This window comes from Molothrus aeneus, chromosome 23 (assembly GCF_037042795.1).
Source record: "Molothrus aeneus isolate 106 chromosome 23, BPBGC_Maene_1.0, whole genome shotgun sequence".
In the NCBI taxonomy this organism is placed as follows: Eukaryota; Metazoa; Chordata; class Aves; order Passeriformes; family Icteridae; genus Molothrus; species Molothrus aeneus.
The window spans coordinates 232,851-249,036 of NC_089668.1; the positions used below are offsets into that span (position 1 = coordinate 232,851).

The 16,186-nt window shown below is 50.4% G+C and overlaps 1 protein-coding gene across 1 annotated transcript; it reads right to left on the reverse strand.

Moving 5' to 3' along the window:
- Positions 1-1,467: 1,467 nt before the first annotated feature.
- Positions 1,468-15,478, reverse strand: FAM76A (family with sequence similarity 76 member A). Its single transcript, XM_066564809.1, has 9 exons — positions 15,382-15,478; positions 14,301-14,365; positions 13,447-13,501; positions 12,738-12,890; positions 11,737-11,894; positions 11,251-11,337; positions 5,082-5,217; positions 4,687-4,788; positions 1,468-3,357 (listed from the first exon to the last, which is right to left on the reverse strand). The coding sequence occupies exons 1-9, from the start codon at positions 15,460-15,462 to the stop codon at positions 3,271-3,273; spliced, it is 924 nt and encodes a 307-aa protein (XP_066420906.1). The 5' UTR covers positions 15,463-15,478; the 3' UTR covers positions 1,468-3,270.
- Between the last annotated feature and the right edge of the window lie 708 nt (positions 15,479-16,186).

Consider the following 16,186-nt stretch of genomic DNA (forward strand, 5'->3'; position numbering starts at 1 on the left):
GAAAACACATCTCTTCCTTTGCATCAGCAAAAGCAACACAGAGCAAGCAAAGTGGGGGTGGCAGAGAGGGGGAGGCTGCCTCTGTTCTCCCTCCCCTTTCTGCTCCCCAAAAAGCTCTGGATATTAGAGGGACAGGGCTGTGGGTGTGCATCAGGCGATGATCCAGCTGGAGAGATGGGCTGGAGATGCTGCCAAATATTTAATACAAAAATATCCCATCAGAAGACACAAAGGGCTGTGCCAGGAGGACATTTGTCCCACAGACAAGTCCTGCATGTCGAGCAGGGCTAGGAGGGACCAAGCACCGCCGGGTGGGCACAGAGCTCTAGGTTCTGTGGCAGCACAGGATCCCCCATCTGTTCCTCACCCCTGCTCAGCACTAGGTTACCTGCAGCACTTTCCCCAGGTGGCTTCTGCTGGCTCGGGCTGTCAGCAGCATCTCCCTCCTGCACAGCAGCCTGCTGCACGGAGCAGCTCACACCCTCCCAGGCTGGGAGCCAGGAGCAGGCCATGCTGGCCAGTGCAAAACAGCTTCAGCACCCCATAGAATCATGGAATTGTTCTGTTCAGAAAGCTCTCTACGATCATAGAGTTTAACTATTACCCCAAGATGGCCAAGGCCACCACTAACCCATGTCCCCAAGTGCCACATCTGCATGGCTTTTAAATCTCTCCAGGGACATAAAAACAAGCAACGGTGGGTAATTATTTTGGGATTGACAGTGCTCTGGTTACCATCCTGCTGACTGGACAAGTCTGGTGCTCCAGGAAAGCTGAACAGCAAGGGAAGGTCAATTGCTCAAGGTGTGTTACCTTAGAGGGAGGTTGGCTGGGGACAACTCCTGCTTTTTTTCAGCAGCTGGTGGTTTTGGGCAGCCCAGATTCTGAGGAGGAAGGGAAGCAGCAGAAACCATACAGGGACACTGAGGGAACACCTGGGGCAGGTAAGACATGGAAGATTGTTTCAGTGTCTCCTTTCCTTACATGCTCTGCTCGAAGATCAGCATGCTCCATGTACGCCAGGAGACTGGATACGAATAAGGAAAACAGTCAAAGCTAAAACCCCTTTAGACTCTCAGACCTCTGGAGATTTCCTTGGAAAAAGATGAGAGGCAGCCAAATTTTCTTCATGGAACTCTCATGGGAAAAGGGAAAACCTCCATGCCAAAGGAGCAGGTCCCTCTGTCTGTGCCAATTGTATCCCCTTGCCAAGATCAGGAATACATCTTGTCAGATACAGCCGGATGGGTCCTGGGAAGCTGGATGTAACCAAGTAACCAGGATCCTAGCAACAGGCTTGATGGGAGGATTTAAAGATAGAAAAAAAAGTAGGAGCAAAGCAAACAACGGGAAAATATTGTCTCATTCCCCAAACTCCCAACCCTAGAGCAGGAGATAAATCAGCTCCAGGCAGGGAGAGGTACTTTGGTTGTTTTGGTTTTTTCCCTTTTCAAAGCAAACAAAGTATCAGTCACAGATGAGGATTTTTTTAAACCACTTTTACAGGTGTCATTTGTACAAATCAAAGCATCCCTTGAAAATCTCATCATTACAAACATACAAAGAAACGATGTTGGTGCTACAAATCAGCTATGCAACGGCAGGAGCAATTTACCACGATTAAAAACCCTACTGAACAGTATTTACAGGGCCTTTCTCCCTCTTTTTTATTTCTTTATGTTGAGGGAAGGAAAAAAGCAAAGCCCACAGTTAAAAAAACTCCCACCAATGCACTTCATTTTCTAAAAGTATAAAACTGGGTGAGTTTTTGCCACACTCAGGCAAAGTGTAACAATTTCTGGTTTTGCTTGTTTTCACATCAAAAGTCTCTTATAAAAACCAAAAACAAACCCATGGCAGTGTGCGATGAAATGTGCTCCTTCCATGCCAGAAGCCAACATCATCCCAAAAAAAGTGCCTTTGAGTAAAATCAACTTTAGTAACAAATAAGAAACAAAAGGATGAAAAAAGTAATCACAAGCTCTAGTTAAAAGCTTCATCAAAGCCCTGACGGAGCAGCCGCCCTGCAGCAAAAGCATGAGCTCTCTTACCTCCCTCCAGCCCCTGCCGGGGGTCTCCAAGCCCTGAGATGTTTCTCCGCTCCCTGACTGGCGGCCGGGATGTCGAGGAGCTCCTGCCAGCCCGGAGTTGTGTGGTGCTCCCCCTCCAAGTGCTTTTTATCCACCACCATCACCCCAAAAGAGGTGCCTGGGGGGACCTAGCCCAGCTGGTCTGGCTGTAAGGGTCAGTGGCAACCGTGCTGTTTTGGAGCAGCACATCCCTGGTACAGGGAACTCTCATAGCCCTTTGATCCTGCTGGTTTGGAATCAGCAGTGAGAAAAATCCCTGGAGTGTCCCAAAAAACACCCCCTGGCTCGGGTTGCTGCCTGAGTAAGTGCTTTCCTGGAGCCAACCTGGCCCCTGCATCTGGAAGGGGCAGGGAAAGGGGGAAGGGAGGGAATATCCGAGCCTAGAGCTCTCTGTGTAAAGAAATGGAGTAAGAGACACTTGATCGCACCAAGCTGCAGAAATCATCAAAATCCCAGAGGTCACCACATAACCAGGGCACTGGGGGGGTGGGGGGAATTCTGGGTGGGTTGGGGGCTGTATCATTCCACTTTGGCTCCCGACCCAAAAGCTCTGATCAGAAAAACAAGGAAACACAAAACCAGGCAGTTTGGTTTGCCGAGTTGACAGAGAAAATAAGAAAAAAAACCAAAACAAAACACAAAAATCTTCCAAGATAAATACATGGCCCCCATTGTGGAAGCATCTTCAAAAAGCTGGATCAACTGTTGTCAGCAGTGGCACAACCTTCCAGGAATACCTGCTGGGCTGGTGAGTTCTCAGCTCTCTTTTGAAGAAGGAACAGTTCGAGGGAAAAAAAAAATCCAGCTCCCACCACACGCAGCTCCCATTTTATCTGCAGAACAACTGGCCATGGCAATTCCCTCACAGCAGCAGGATGGGAACCAGCAAGGAGCCACTAATGCAGCAGGTTCCTGTTTGCTCATGGAAAGGGCTGGCAGTGGTAGCAACTGGTTAGGAAAAGATTTCTTCCAGAAAACAGTACTTTGGGGGGATTTAGGAAGGCTGGGACCTCTCCCCATGGACTGAAACTGGCCACACTCAAGCATGCTGTCAGAAGGTAACACGCACCAGGAATCCCATGGAGTCCACAAGACAGAGGTTTGGGCTTCCAGCGATCCTGCAGGCCTCCCACACTCCTCAGCTACTGCTGGGGAAAGCTCCCAGGCTGGGGGCTTGGCTTTAAGGGGAGGTTATTGCTCCTGACTTCTCAGGCTTTTTGCCTTTTGACAGGGCAGCTGCTTGCTTCAGGAGTTCTCTGTTCTTGGCCTGGAAATGGGGAAAATGGGTATTTAGTGGCATGGATCATCATTAGCTCTTGGGATCCCTGTGCAGAAACAGCTGACATCCTGCACACAGCTGGAAAGGGGCACAGATGTTGAGCTCACCTCTAACCTCCTAGAGAGGGCTCTCCCATCCCAGCCCCACAGGAAAAAACAACTACAAAATGATAGAACCCACGAGACCGTTCAAAAATTAATCATATGAACAGTTCAAAGTACCTACAATACACTGAGAGGATCTGAACTTTGATTTTGCAGCCATTGAAAAAGATTTCCTGAGACTCAACCAATAGCAGCAGAAATAAAACATCTGGACACCAGAGAGTTCAGGGCAGTCCCAGCCTGAGCTGAGCACAGACGTGGAAAGGCCCAAGAGAGGGAAGTGGCTGGGACACACCTGCTCCTGGATCTGATGCTCCTCAACCTTCAGCAACAGCACACCCAGCCCTCTCCACACCACATCCCAGCATTCCACATGCCCTGTGAAGGGATTCTGGCAGGCACCAGCACTCTGACAGCAGCTGGAGGCCTCCAGCCTGCCTTCCACTGGGATACTTCCCCAGAGTGGGTGTGGATGGAGGAGGGGCTGTTTCCTCAGGGGCAACAGAAGCCTTTTGTCTCATCCCCTCCCAGCTCTCATTGCTGGGGCTTTAGATCTTTGTATACCCAAAGTAATTAAACGGTGCAAAGTTCATTTCTGTGTCTGATTTCTTCCCCTTTGACCCGATCCCTTCAGTGGCTCAAGCTATTCATGCTGATAGTCTGCTGTGTGTTTCCACAGCCATGACAAGAATCCTGCTCTCCCTGCTTCCATCAGCTCAGGGACTTCTTTATTTGGACTAGAGATACTGGGTGAAAAGAACTGCCAATTGTTCCTTTGTTCTCTCTGGTTACTGCTCACACAAATCACAGGGAGGCGATTTAGAGGCTCGGGGAGCTGACAAAGGTTCTGCAGACTGGAGAAACAGGTTCAAACCTGATTTTGGCAATAAGTAAAATGAGTCTGATGGCTCCTGTCTAGTCCATAAGGGACACAACACAGCACTTTAAAGACAGTAAGTGTGAGCCTGAGTAGAGAGCAGCAAGGTAGGTGTAAATGGTGGTTGGGATGCAATGCAGAGCTGAGGAGGGGCTTGCCTGGCAGCACAGAGGCTGTAGGACACGGCTGAGAAACATTAGCAGAGCTTTGTGTGCAGTAGCTCACAGGGTGTCCTGATCAGGAGTGTCCTCAGTCCCTCCTGGACACAGCTCAGGAATGTCCTCAGTCACTCCTGGATACAACACAGCTCAGCAGTTAAACTGACAATGCTGTCACCTGTAACTGCTCCATGACCTCCTTGTGTGTCTTCTCCATTTGGTTCATCTTTGCCCTCATCTGTGATTCCTGGTACTGCAGGTCAGCTTTCAGCTCCGTGATCTGTGCAGAAACCAGGAAGGAGCAAATGAGCTGGAAGAGGCAACAACTGCCCTCACCACAGACCCCCCCTGCCATGGAAAGTGTCTCTACAGAAGCTGTGTGGGACTGGCTGAGGTCACAGACATGAGATCCCCTGGGTGGGTCCAGAGAGCCTCTTTGGCTTTGGAAAGGAGGCAGCCTGGAAACAGCGAGACATGTTAGCTCCAAGATAAAAAGCCAGGCTGTGTCAGAGTGTGATCTGACATGTGAGAACATGTCAGCCTGCTGGGGGGGAAGCAAGCCAAGGACTGTACCTTCTTCTCCTTCTCCAAAATCATCTGATCCTTTTGGTGAAGCATCTTTTTTAAAGTAGCCACTTCCTCCTTCAGCTGGGCAATGATGACAAAGTGGTCGGTGCCAGGGGAGTCCAGGGCAAGGTCCGGAGAAAAACTGCAGCAAAGAACAGGGAGAGGCCCTCAACAAAACCCTCCTCTTCACTAGGCAGGGAAACTCCCACGGATGCTCTCAAAGGAGACTGGGAATCATTTCATGATCATTCATGATCCTTTTTCAAATAGAGAGCTGAAGACAGCAATCAGAGAGATAATTAAACTTTATGCATCCCTTTGGAAATCTTTTTGCTCACAAGCAGTCCTTGGATGCACTGCAAAACTTCCCACTGAATGTAAACAAACATTCTGGCAAGGAGGGGACACAAAGAGAAACAAATAACCTCCAAGTTCAACAAACAGAGCAAAAGGAAACAGCTAAATTTTTCTGAACAAGGAAAAGGCATAAAAAACATACTGGACCTTGTAATATGATTCTGCCATGATAAAGCAATTTAGGGAGAAGTTTCATTATTCCAGAGTAGGAAAAAACTCTCCAGGAAGACAGAGAAATAGCTGAGCACATCACCTGTACACTACCAGGTACTCTAAATCTAAGCAACCACCAGCAGAGCTATCTGTGCATGAGTCACTGCTGCACTGGTAAATCACAAACCTCCCTAGGAGACACCAGTGACCCAGGCAGGCACATGCAGTCCTGTGCTATGGGAATATGCCAGACCATAAGATACAACAAGCTGCAGCCACAAGGCCCAGGGAGCCCACCTGATTTTTCCCTGCCTTCTGTTCCATCCCTAGAGCTGATTTTTATCTCCTCCTGCTAAGGGGGCAGCACACTCCCAGCCACTTGCACCTGAAACTGCTGTATAAAAATTGAACTGTAATAAGACAACAAAGCTTCACCTACATTACTTCAAGTCTGGCTGTTATCAGATAAATAGAAATAAATCATCAGGGTCACCCAAAGCCTGACTTTTTTTTTTAAAGCCTCCAGAGTAGGTTAACACTCAGCTTTAAAGCTGGGAGCTGCAGCAGAGTGGGAAAAGCATGGTCTCAATCCAAAATTCTGCCTCTCTCCAGGATGTTTCTACCTCTGAGCTTCCAGTCCCCAGCGTGTACCCTAAGGCAGAGAGTACTTGCTGCTCACTTCACACGGGGTCTCCTCCAGCACCTGGAAATGATCCATTTTCTAATTAAAAGCACTACAGTCTGCTGTGACAGGACTCATTAGTAAGGATGTGGCAGGGGAAAAGGCTCGCTCCCCACTGTGCTGGGGATCTACAGAGGGAAACAAAGCAGAGGCAGCTTCCCAGATCTGAGAGTCAGAGGATGGCCCTGAGGCACTGGGAGAGAAAACCTGGCAGAGGAAAACTCAGAACTGAGGGTCTGCAAGAGACAGCCCAGAGCAGAGGAGCCCTGCATGGCTAAAACATGCTGACAGCAGAGTCCACACTAAGATGTGGCAGCTCTCTGGGGACACTGGATCCAGCTCTGGGCTAGGCAGAGAGGTTCATACCCACACACTAGCACAGAACAACTCCATTTTAAAGCTTTCCCAATAGTTTTCCCAAGTGGAGGCTGTGCAAGATGATGGTGTGTGCTCCAGCACCTTTCTGTGTGCAAGCACATTATTAACAGCAGCTTTAATTTCCCACTCACTGCAAATATGCTGGGGAGGAGAGAAATAAATTTAAAAAAAACCAAAAACAACAGTAACCAACAGCACAGAGAAAAGAAAGGCTTCCTCACTAATTCCCTCTGGCTGAAAACAATCCCTAGACACACCATTCCTTTGCCCAGGCACGCTTCCCTCCTGCCATACCCTGGGGTGATAAAGAGTGCCAGGGGATGCCCACAATTCCCTGAGCAGCTCCAGCATGAAAAATTCCCTGCCCGGCAACTGCTGCTCCCAGCAAAGCCAGGAAGGTGAGAGCCAGCCCTGCCACCCAGTGGGGAGAAGGAAGGGACAGGAGGGCCACCAGCCTGCACAGAGCACCCATCCCTGGGGCTCCGAGGGTTCTGCACCCACCAGTAGGGAACAGCCAGCCTGAGACCTCCTCCTGGAGGGCTATAAAATACCAGACTGGTATTTTCCTGTCCAGCTGCTGCAAAATGCCCCTTCAAATGTGTTAAGGTGCTAAATAAAGAAGCAGATTTTTTTTCCTCTTCCTTTGTATTTTTTTAAAGACTGACAATATAGTAATGAAAGGTTCCTCTGTCTTAAACCCCATGTTACAGAAGCAGCTGAGACTCCAAAATTTGAAGGAAAACTGCCAAACACAAGTCAGTCTTTTCCTTTAACAAACAGATCAAGACAACCAACCAAAAAACCAAAAAAGCCATTTCCTCTACAAATAAACTCAAGATCCAGCCCCTTGGGATAGGTCAGGGGGACATGAGCTCTCCATGTCTGAACAGCCTAAAAGGCACACCACTAATTAAAGGCAAATGATGAGCTCCTGTTGTTTTCAGCAGAGACAGAAGACAAAAATGGAGCTGTTCCCAAGGCACCTGCCTCTCTCTATTGATTGGAATAGAAACCAAATCGACTGCTTTAAACTCCACACCTGTTAAATGGCAGAAATTAGGCAAGGCAAATGCCAAGATTAAAGATTTAGCTATTCAAGTCAGGCTGGCATAAAGAGGCAGAGACCAGGCACTAAACCAGCATCCATATTTCACCTTAGACAAAAACCACCTGCATAGCTGCCTCCAGCTCTGAGCCCCCAACATCAAAAGGATGTGGAACTGCTGGAACAAGCCCAGAGGAGGCCATGGAGATGTTCCAAGAGCTGGAACCCTCCTGCTCTGAACCCAGGCTGGGAGAGCTGAAGGTGTTCAGCTTGGAGAAGAGAAAGCTCAGGGGAAATCTTAGAGCCCATTCCAGAGCCTAAAGGGGCTCCAGGAGAGCTGGAGAGGGACTGGTGACAAGGGCCTGAAGTGCCAGGACAAGGGGGAATGGCTTCCCACTCCCAGAAGGGAGGGATAGATTCCTTGGGAAGGAATTCTTCCCTGTGAGGGTAGTGAAACCCTGGCAGGATTTACCCAGAGCAGCTGTAGCTGCCCCTGGATCCCTGCAAGGCTCCAAGGCAAGGTTGGAGAGGCCTTGGAGCAACCTGGGATGGTGGAAGATGTCTGCCCATGGAAAGGGGCAGATGGAGATGAGCTTTAAGGTCCCTTCCAACCCAAACCATTCTGGGATTCTATGAAAAAACATCCTCTGCTCAGTGCAGTACAGCCCAAGTCACAGAGCTTTAAACTATGCCAGGACTTTCCTATGCAAATAAGAATCTTTTACAAATGAACTTCACTGCTGAGCATCCTGAGGCACTGCTGCCCTCCCCCTGCCAGCAGTGCTGTCACTGCCTGGTGTTACAAGCACAATTTAGCACCTTGTCTGCAGTGACAGGAGAAGGGACTGCAGTGTGCTCATCTGCGGAGTCTGCAGCATAAAAACACTTTGCCAGCATTGGCACAGATGATGGGGACACCAAGAGTGCCCCAGTTAGGACCAGCAGAGCTGCAGGGGCTGGAGGTGAAGCTGGTGTGCAGGGCACTGGCAGCACAGAAGGATTAGTAAGGCCAGGTCTGCTGCAAGATGTGCTGCGAGTCACTGAGAGAGAAAACTACTCCCAGTGCAGCAGCAACAGAGCTGTTTGCTCCTCCCAGAACTCACCCAGAACAAACCATTCAATACCCTTTAAATGACTGCTGGAAATAACCCTGTCCACATATCATAGCTATTGTGAGCAACAACCACCCTGAAATATGTAAACAGAGGGAATTCAGTACGACACAGTAAAGGAATTTCTACCATATCCAAGAAGAAGCAGTAATTTCAGAGAAGCTGGACCCCGACTGAAGGTGTTGCCGAAGTCAACTGAGCTCAAGCATGCCCAAATTTTGCCCAGTTGAGGGCTACACCAGAGGTTTGGCTGGAGCTGGGGTACAGGATGTTGGGGCTGATCTCAGCAGGGAGGAGGTGCTGGTTTACTCCAGACTCTGCTGCTGCAAACACCCTTGTGCTGCAGCAGACCTTAACTCCATGCTCAGGCACCAGCATGACTCCGGGGGGGACAATCTGGTAGTTGTATAAAGGGGAGGGATTTGGGGGCTCACTCATAAAAGAACACTCAGCCACTCCAAACCCACACTTAAGGAACCCCCATTATTACTCCTCTCAAGACATGCAGCCATTTGTCTATTTAAGGTAGCTGCAGCTTGCCTTTTCTGCTGCATGTCGCTGAAGCTCTTTAGTTGCTAAATTTACACTTGGTTTGTTACTGGAACTCATCAAAAAAAAGCCTGTGGCAAGGCCTACAGCCTTAGCAGGAGCCAGACTGACAATATCTGACATGAGAGCAAAAGGAAGGCTGTTGATTCCTTCAATACATGCTCCTGCTTTCCAAACACACAGCTGACCAACCCAGAGCACAGGTCATTTTGCTTTTTGGGTCTTTTTAAGCCAGCAGGGCTGTTACAATGAGTTGTGAGATCTCAGCCCAGGCTTTAATGAGGAGATAAAAACAGCTGGTGCTGTGCTACAGCCCAGAGCAGTGGCCTCTCTGACGGGCTGCACCAGCTCTACCAGGGCCCTGTTTCCATTCTCTCCTCTGGCTCCACCAGCACTGAAGGCAATGGAATTCTAACCCTCCACAATCAGCCACGGCTCCTAAGTCACAATTAGTCCTTAAATTTTTCCAGCTTTTAACTGAAAATGCTGTTCAGATGATAAAAGGTACTTCACACTTCTCTGTGGGTGCCACTGCCCTATAAAATTATTAAAGGTCTATTTCACAGAATCATAGAATCCCAGAATGGTTTGGGTCAAAGGGACCTTAAAGCTCATCTCGTTCTGCCCCCTGCCACAGGCAGTGTCACCTTCCACTAGATGAGGCTGCCCTAAGCCCCATCCAATCTGGCCATGAACACTTCCAGGATGGACATTTCCCATGGGAGCATTTTACAGTGACAAGGTGTCAACGGTATCTACAGGAGAGATCTGTGATCTCAGAGACACTGAAGGCAGGTAGTGATTAATTAATTACCAGTGTCTTTAACAAACCCTTTGGCACTAACTGTGCTCTGGTCCATGCTCCCAAATCCCTGCTGTTCAGAAAGAGATCTGTTGAGAGGGACAGTTCCCGTGTAGGAGGCAGTTCCCAGGGAGGGAGGGGAGAAAACAATAGGTGATCTCACTTCAGGATGTCAATGCCTTGAGCAACAGGACAATGGTGGGCCCCGAGAGTCTGTTGGGAAGCAGCCCACTGCGCCAACGTGGACGGGGCCCTCTGGATAAGGGGGCAAAGCATCTCGGGAGAGGAAGGAACGCTGAGAATCAGAGAGGAAAGGCAGGAATGAAAATATGCATGCACAAGACCATAAAAATACAAATCCATCTCAATCTCCTGTTTCTGCTAGTGACTCCCATTCTGCTGCACAGGCGGCCGGCATCAACGTGATCCAGCATCAAGTGTGACAGCAGAACGGGGTCGATGCTTTCCCAGAATCAGAGAACCATGGAACGGTTTGGGCTGGAACAAATCTTAAAGAGCATCTTGTTCCATCCCCTTGCCATGGGAAGGGACACCTTCCACTAGACCAAGCTGCTCCACGACCCATCCAACCTGGCCTGGAACACCTCCAGGATGGGGAGTACACAACCTTTCAAGCAAAGCTGTTTGACTGCTTGTCTCTCCCCCAAAAGCAGGAGGGGACATGGGAAGTGGGTCTGGATCTTCTCCTGTCCTCTGAGGCTCTCCCTGCAGATCAGTCTGACAGACCTCAAAGCACAAAACCTGCAGGCCTCACCAGACCCTCTCTCCTGTGGCTGCAGGAGAGATGATAAAGTTGGTTTGCCTGCAGTTTTCCTGACTGTTGGGGAGCTCAGCCAACATCACCTTGATCCTACTCCATCCAAGCAGGTACAGGTGCTCAGTATTCTCTTCTTCAAATCTATGTCTAGATTCCAGGTAGCACTGCCCTGCCAGGTTCTAGGACAGCCCCTCGAGGTCTCAAAGCCCAAGGCCCCTGCTCTAGCATAAGAGCTTCCTGTTATTCACACACAACTCTGTCTTATATAAACTTAGCAAACAAACCACTCGCCCACAATTTCCCCATGTAACAGGCTCACCTGTCACCATTGGCAGATATGGCATCAAACTTGGCTTTCTTCTTTGGGATTTCATTCTGAATGGAAGACGTGGATAAGGTTTTCTGGCTAGAAAAAGGAGGAAATTGTATGTCAGAACCTGAATGACTTTCAGTCTAAGACAGAGAGGCAGATAAATATTCCCACCCACTTTGATCCTATTAAAACAGTATTTCCCAGTGCTAAAACGATAAAAAAATCATTCCTTGAAGAATAGCTGGAGACTAAAAATAAACAGAAAACAATGAGTCAGAGTAGCATGTAGGTGAAGAACTCCTGCTTAAAATCTGCATTTTAATAATTAAATTTTACAAATGCAACTTTGATTTCACAGTGTACAAGTTCAGTAAGTTGGATCACTAAGAAGCACAAGGCTGTACCAGCACAGTGAGGTTTGCAAACAAGCAAAGCGTGACTTAGCCAGACTGTCCTGAGCTCAGACCATGCCCAAACCCCTCCTAAGGTTACCTGTTATAGTGGCTGCCACTGCTGAGCCTACTGAACTGCTCCTTCTCCTGCAGGCTGCCTCGGGAAGAACTGCTCAGGTGTTTGCACTGCTCTTTGGTCTTCTGCAGGACTCGTTTATAGGACAGTGTGCACAACCAGCACAGCAGCTTGCCATCCACCTGGAATGGGAGACAGAAAGCAGCTTTGGTCTTTTTTCCTGCCCACAAAGCAAACACAGAAAAGACAAGAAGCACTTTCAAGCTTAGGGTTACGGCAGTCACTGGAGACCAAAACAGCAAGGGTGTCTGCTCCAGGAGGCTCAGCAGGGCACCGATTATGGCTGCAGCATTCCAAACAACAGATGTTTACAGTATGCCTCGAGAAGACACACCTCCTACACAGCACTCAGGGTGTACAGAAGCCATGAAGGGGTTTCCTGGTAGAGGTATGACACTTGTAGCTCCTCAGGCTATGGAACAAATGTCATTCTCCATCCCTCTCCCCAGATCGCACCTCACACTTCATTCAGAGGTCTGTGCTCCTCTGCCAGCTCTTGGGCCAAATTCAAGAGATCTTTCTTAGAAGATCTGGCAGAGGCACACAGGGGTTTAAAGATTAAACAGCTCTAAACCAGAGCAAAGCTCAACTCTAGAAAACACTTTATAACCAAGAGATATGGTTTGGGTTGAAAGCAACCTTAAACCCCACCCAGTCCCACCCCTTGCCATGGCAGGGACACCTTCCACTGTCCCAGACTGCTCCAATCCCTGTCCAGCCTGGCCTTGGGCACTGCCAGGGATCCAGGGGCAGCCACAGCTGCTCTGGGCACCCTGTACCAGGGCCTGCCCACCCTGACAGGGAGGAATTTCCTCCCAGTATTCCATCTAACCCTGCCCTCTGGCAGTGGGAAGCCTTTCCCCATGTCCTGTCAGAAATGCTGCAGAAGATGTAAAGAAGATGGAGAGAGGATCAGTGTGATCAGCCCTTTTACCTTTTCAGCCTTCTTTAACACAAATACTGACCTTCTTCCTGTCATCCTTCCGGTCGAAGGCGCACTGCTGCTTGCACTGCTCACACGAGTGAGGAGGGCCATACTTCTTCTCTGAGTTGGTGCAACGCTGGCACTTGTTTCCAATAAATGCTGCTATGATGTTGCAGTACTGGCAGGGTTTTGGCTTTAAAAAATAAGAACAACTGCAACAGCCTTCAAGCTACAATAGTACACTGCTCCTTCCCATTCTCCCCATAATTTCAAACTTTTATTTCCTTACTCTACACAGAGTATAATGCTGATCCAGGAGACAAAATTCCATTTGGATCCCTGGCCTCCAGCTAAGTGTATTTAGCCATGGCACTCAGATAATTTATCAAGTGCTGTGAAATCTTTAGAAAAAACAACAAAATACAACTAATCAAAATCTCTATTTCAGATTTCAGACAAGCAGGAAATAAAGATTTATCACTGCTTCCTGCAGCAATCTCAGTCTGTGTAAGCACAGTCTTGTTTCTACTGGGTATCAAACAGATCATTTCCTGGCCTCAAAAGATGCAAAGCTCTTTTTTGTGCTAAAAGAATAGAAAAAGTAAAAGTTTTACATTTGAGTGACCCATATTATTGATCAGTCATGCTCTTACAGCTGAGCCAGTCCATAAACTGCTCTGATTTCAGCAGGATAAAGACAAGAGAGATGAAAGGAAGAGAGGCTGGGGAGGCTGAGCCCCCTCACTTACTGTGCCATAGAGCTTCACGTTCTGAGCACACTTCTTGCATATCGTGTTGGTTTTGCTGTGAAGGAGGACAGATCATTCTATCAACACATTCCAAGAGAAATGAAACCTCTGTGTTTAGGGTGCCCGCCTCAGATCCCAGGATCCCTGCTTAGGCTCCCAGCCTCCTCTCAGCTCTGCCTCTGGGTGATGAGGCTGGATTCAACCTCTCTAGCAACTCAGATACCAAAATGCTTTTCCCATCCCCATCTGGCTGAGGATAAATAGCCAAAAATTACAAAGGAGGTGTCTTTTAATTAAGGCATCTCCAGATGACACCCGGTTTTTGTCCATACAAGCACAGGATTTGATCACTGGCTAATTGGCAGCATGAGTGATTCAGCATCAGGGCAGGCTCCACTCTGGAGATCATGGCAGGAGAGGGCAGAGGTATATTTGTCCAACAAACATGGGAAGGAACACCTCACACAACGGCCACACACAGCCCTGGGTTTACCAATCCTCCCTCTGACAGCTACACAACTTGTCAAAATGCAAAAAGACACGAGCCCAGCTAGAGGACACACAGCAGGAAATAAATGTTGGATGCCAGACATCAGGCAAGAGGAAAACTCATGGGAAAATGCATCTGAGCTCTGACTGAAAAAAAAACCCGAGCAAAAGGTGTGATCCAAGTGCACTGCAGACACTACAACTTGCCCAGCAGATCTTTGGAGGTGGCCAAAGGTCTCCCAAGCTCTCCACAGCAACAATCTACAGGTTAAGGCTCAGTCGCTGAAGGTGTGGAAGCATTACAGCTCCCGAGGTGTGATCATTCTACCAGAAACCTGGAACTCCCCAGCTCAGAAGGCATTTACCTTTCCTGCTGGAATTCAGTCCTGCAGTAAGTGCATTTAACAATGGGATGAGCAATCCGGCACTCCTGCAACAACAGAGGTGTTTCATGAGGTGCAGTGCTGCTCCCCAAGCCCCAGATCTCCTGCTGCCCTCCACTCCCACCACATCCACACACTTGCAAGCACTCCCTCCCTGTACAGTCATGCTGAGAGAAGAGGAAGGGTACTGGGAATGCCATGTGTCACAGGTGAGCCAGGTGTGCCTCACACCCACAGAGGAGGGTCACGGGGCAGCCCGGCTCCCAGGGCAGGAACACAGCTCTGCCTCAGGTATTCACCAGTTCCCTGTACATCTGGCCATGCTCTCCTCTCATCCCAGCTTCCCCAGATTCCCCCACGTTCACCTGCCTTGTCCCAGCCTCAGTGATCCCAGGCTACTCCAGTTCCTGCTCCGTGTTCCCAATTTCACCTGATCTTGTTCTTCCCCACCCCGTCAGGCTGTCTCCAAAACCCACCTTATTCCCTTCAGGACACCATCAGACCTCCTAGAGTGGTCCCCAGATCCTCCCAGGCCTTTGTTCAGGAAGAGCTCCCACCTCCCCTCTGTTCCCCAACAACAACCCCATGACTTCCACTGCAGCACCTCCAAACTGCCTTCGGTGCCCCCAGGCCCCGCTGACAACCAGCTCCCCTAAAGAGCCCTTCAGCATATCCCCCTAACAGCCTCAGGGCTTTAGCCCCATGCTCCAGCCCCTCAAAACCTCCCGGCCCTCACACACACCTCCCACTGCTCCCCACGGACCCGAAACACACACCTCAAGGCCCCACTCTTCCTAAATACTCCCAGGATCTCCCCACAAACAGCCTCCCAGTTATCCTCAGCTCCTCTAAGAGCCTGCAGACCCCTTAAAAACACTCCCTTGCTTGCTCTCCCTCACAAACAAGCTCCAGGAGGCCCTTTACCCCTCAGACCCCCCACAGCCTCTCACAGACCACCCCCCACTTCCCTCAGAGCCCTCCTCAGACTCCTCTCCCATCAGCCTCCTCCCACATTAGCCCCCATAAGCCCCCTCGCAGCGCGCCCCCAGCCCCTCTCCTGGACCTTGCAGAGCTGCTGGCCCTGGCTGAGCGCCTCGAAGGGGAAGCGCTGGTGGCACTTGGTGCAGGCGTACAGCGCCGCCATCCCGCCGCCCCGCTGACAGGCGCGGCCCGCCCGCCCTCCCGCCCGGCCCGGGCGGCACCGCCCCCGACCATCGCCCATTGGCCGCGCGCCGCATCATTCACGCTTCAGCCGCCTCTCATTGGTGAATGTGCCGTCACTCACAGCCCCGGGGCGGGGCGCGGGGCACGCCGAGGAAGCGCTAACGTCACGGGGAGCGCCGTGACGCAGCCTCTCGGCCCCGCGTGACGCGACGCGCGAGGGAGGTCGCGCGAGATCGCGAGTGGAAAAGGGGGCGGGGACTGGGGCGGGGCCAGACAGGGCTGGGATGGACAGGGATGGACACGGACATGGCCAGAGAGCCTGGGATGTACAGGGCTGGACATGGCTGGAGAGCCTGGGATGTACAGGGCTGGACATGGCTGGAGGGCCTGGGATGTACAGGGCTGGGCATGGCTGGAGAGCCTGGGATGTACAGGGCCGGACATGGCTGGAGAGCCTGGAACAGACAGGGCTGGACAGGGTCGGAGAGCCTGGGATGGATATGGCCGGACTGGGCTGGGATGGACAGGGCCAGGGAACAGGCTGGGCTGGGCTGAAGTGGGCCAAGGCTGGGAAAAGAGGCTGGGCTGGGCCAGGCCAGGCCAGGGTCGAGTGGGGCTGAGCTGAGCCTGGACAGTGCTGAGAGAAGGGCCTGAGCTGAGCTGGGTCGAGGAAAGAGCTGAGGGCAGGGTGAAGGGCTGGTGGC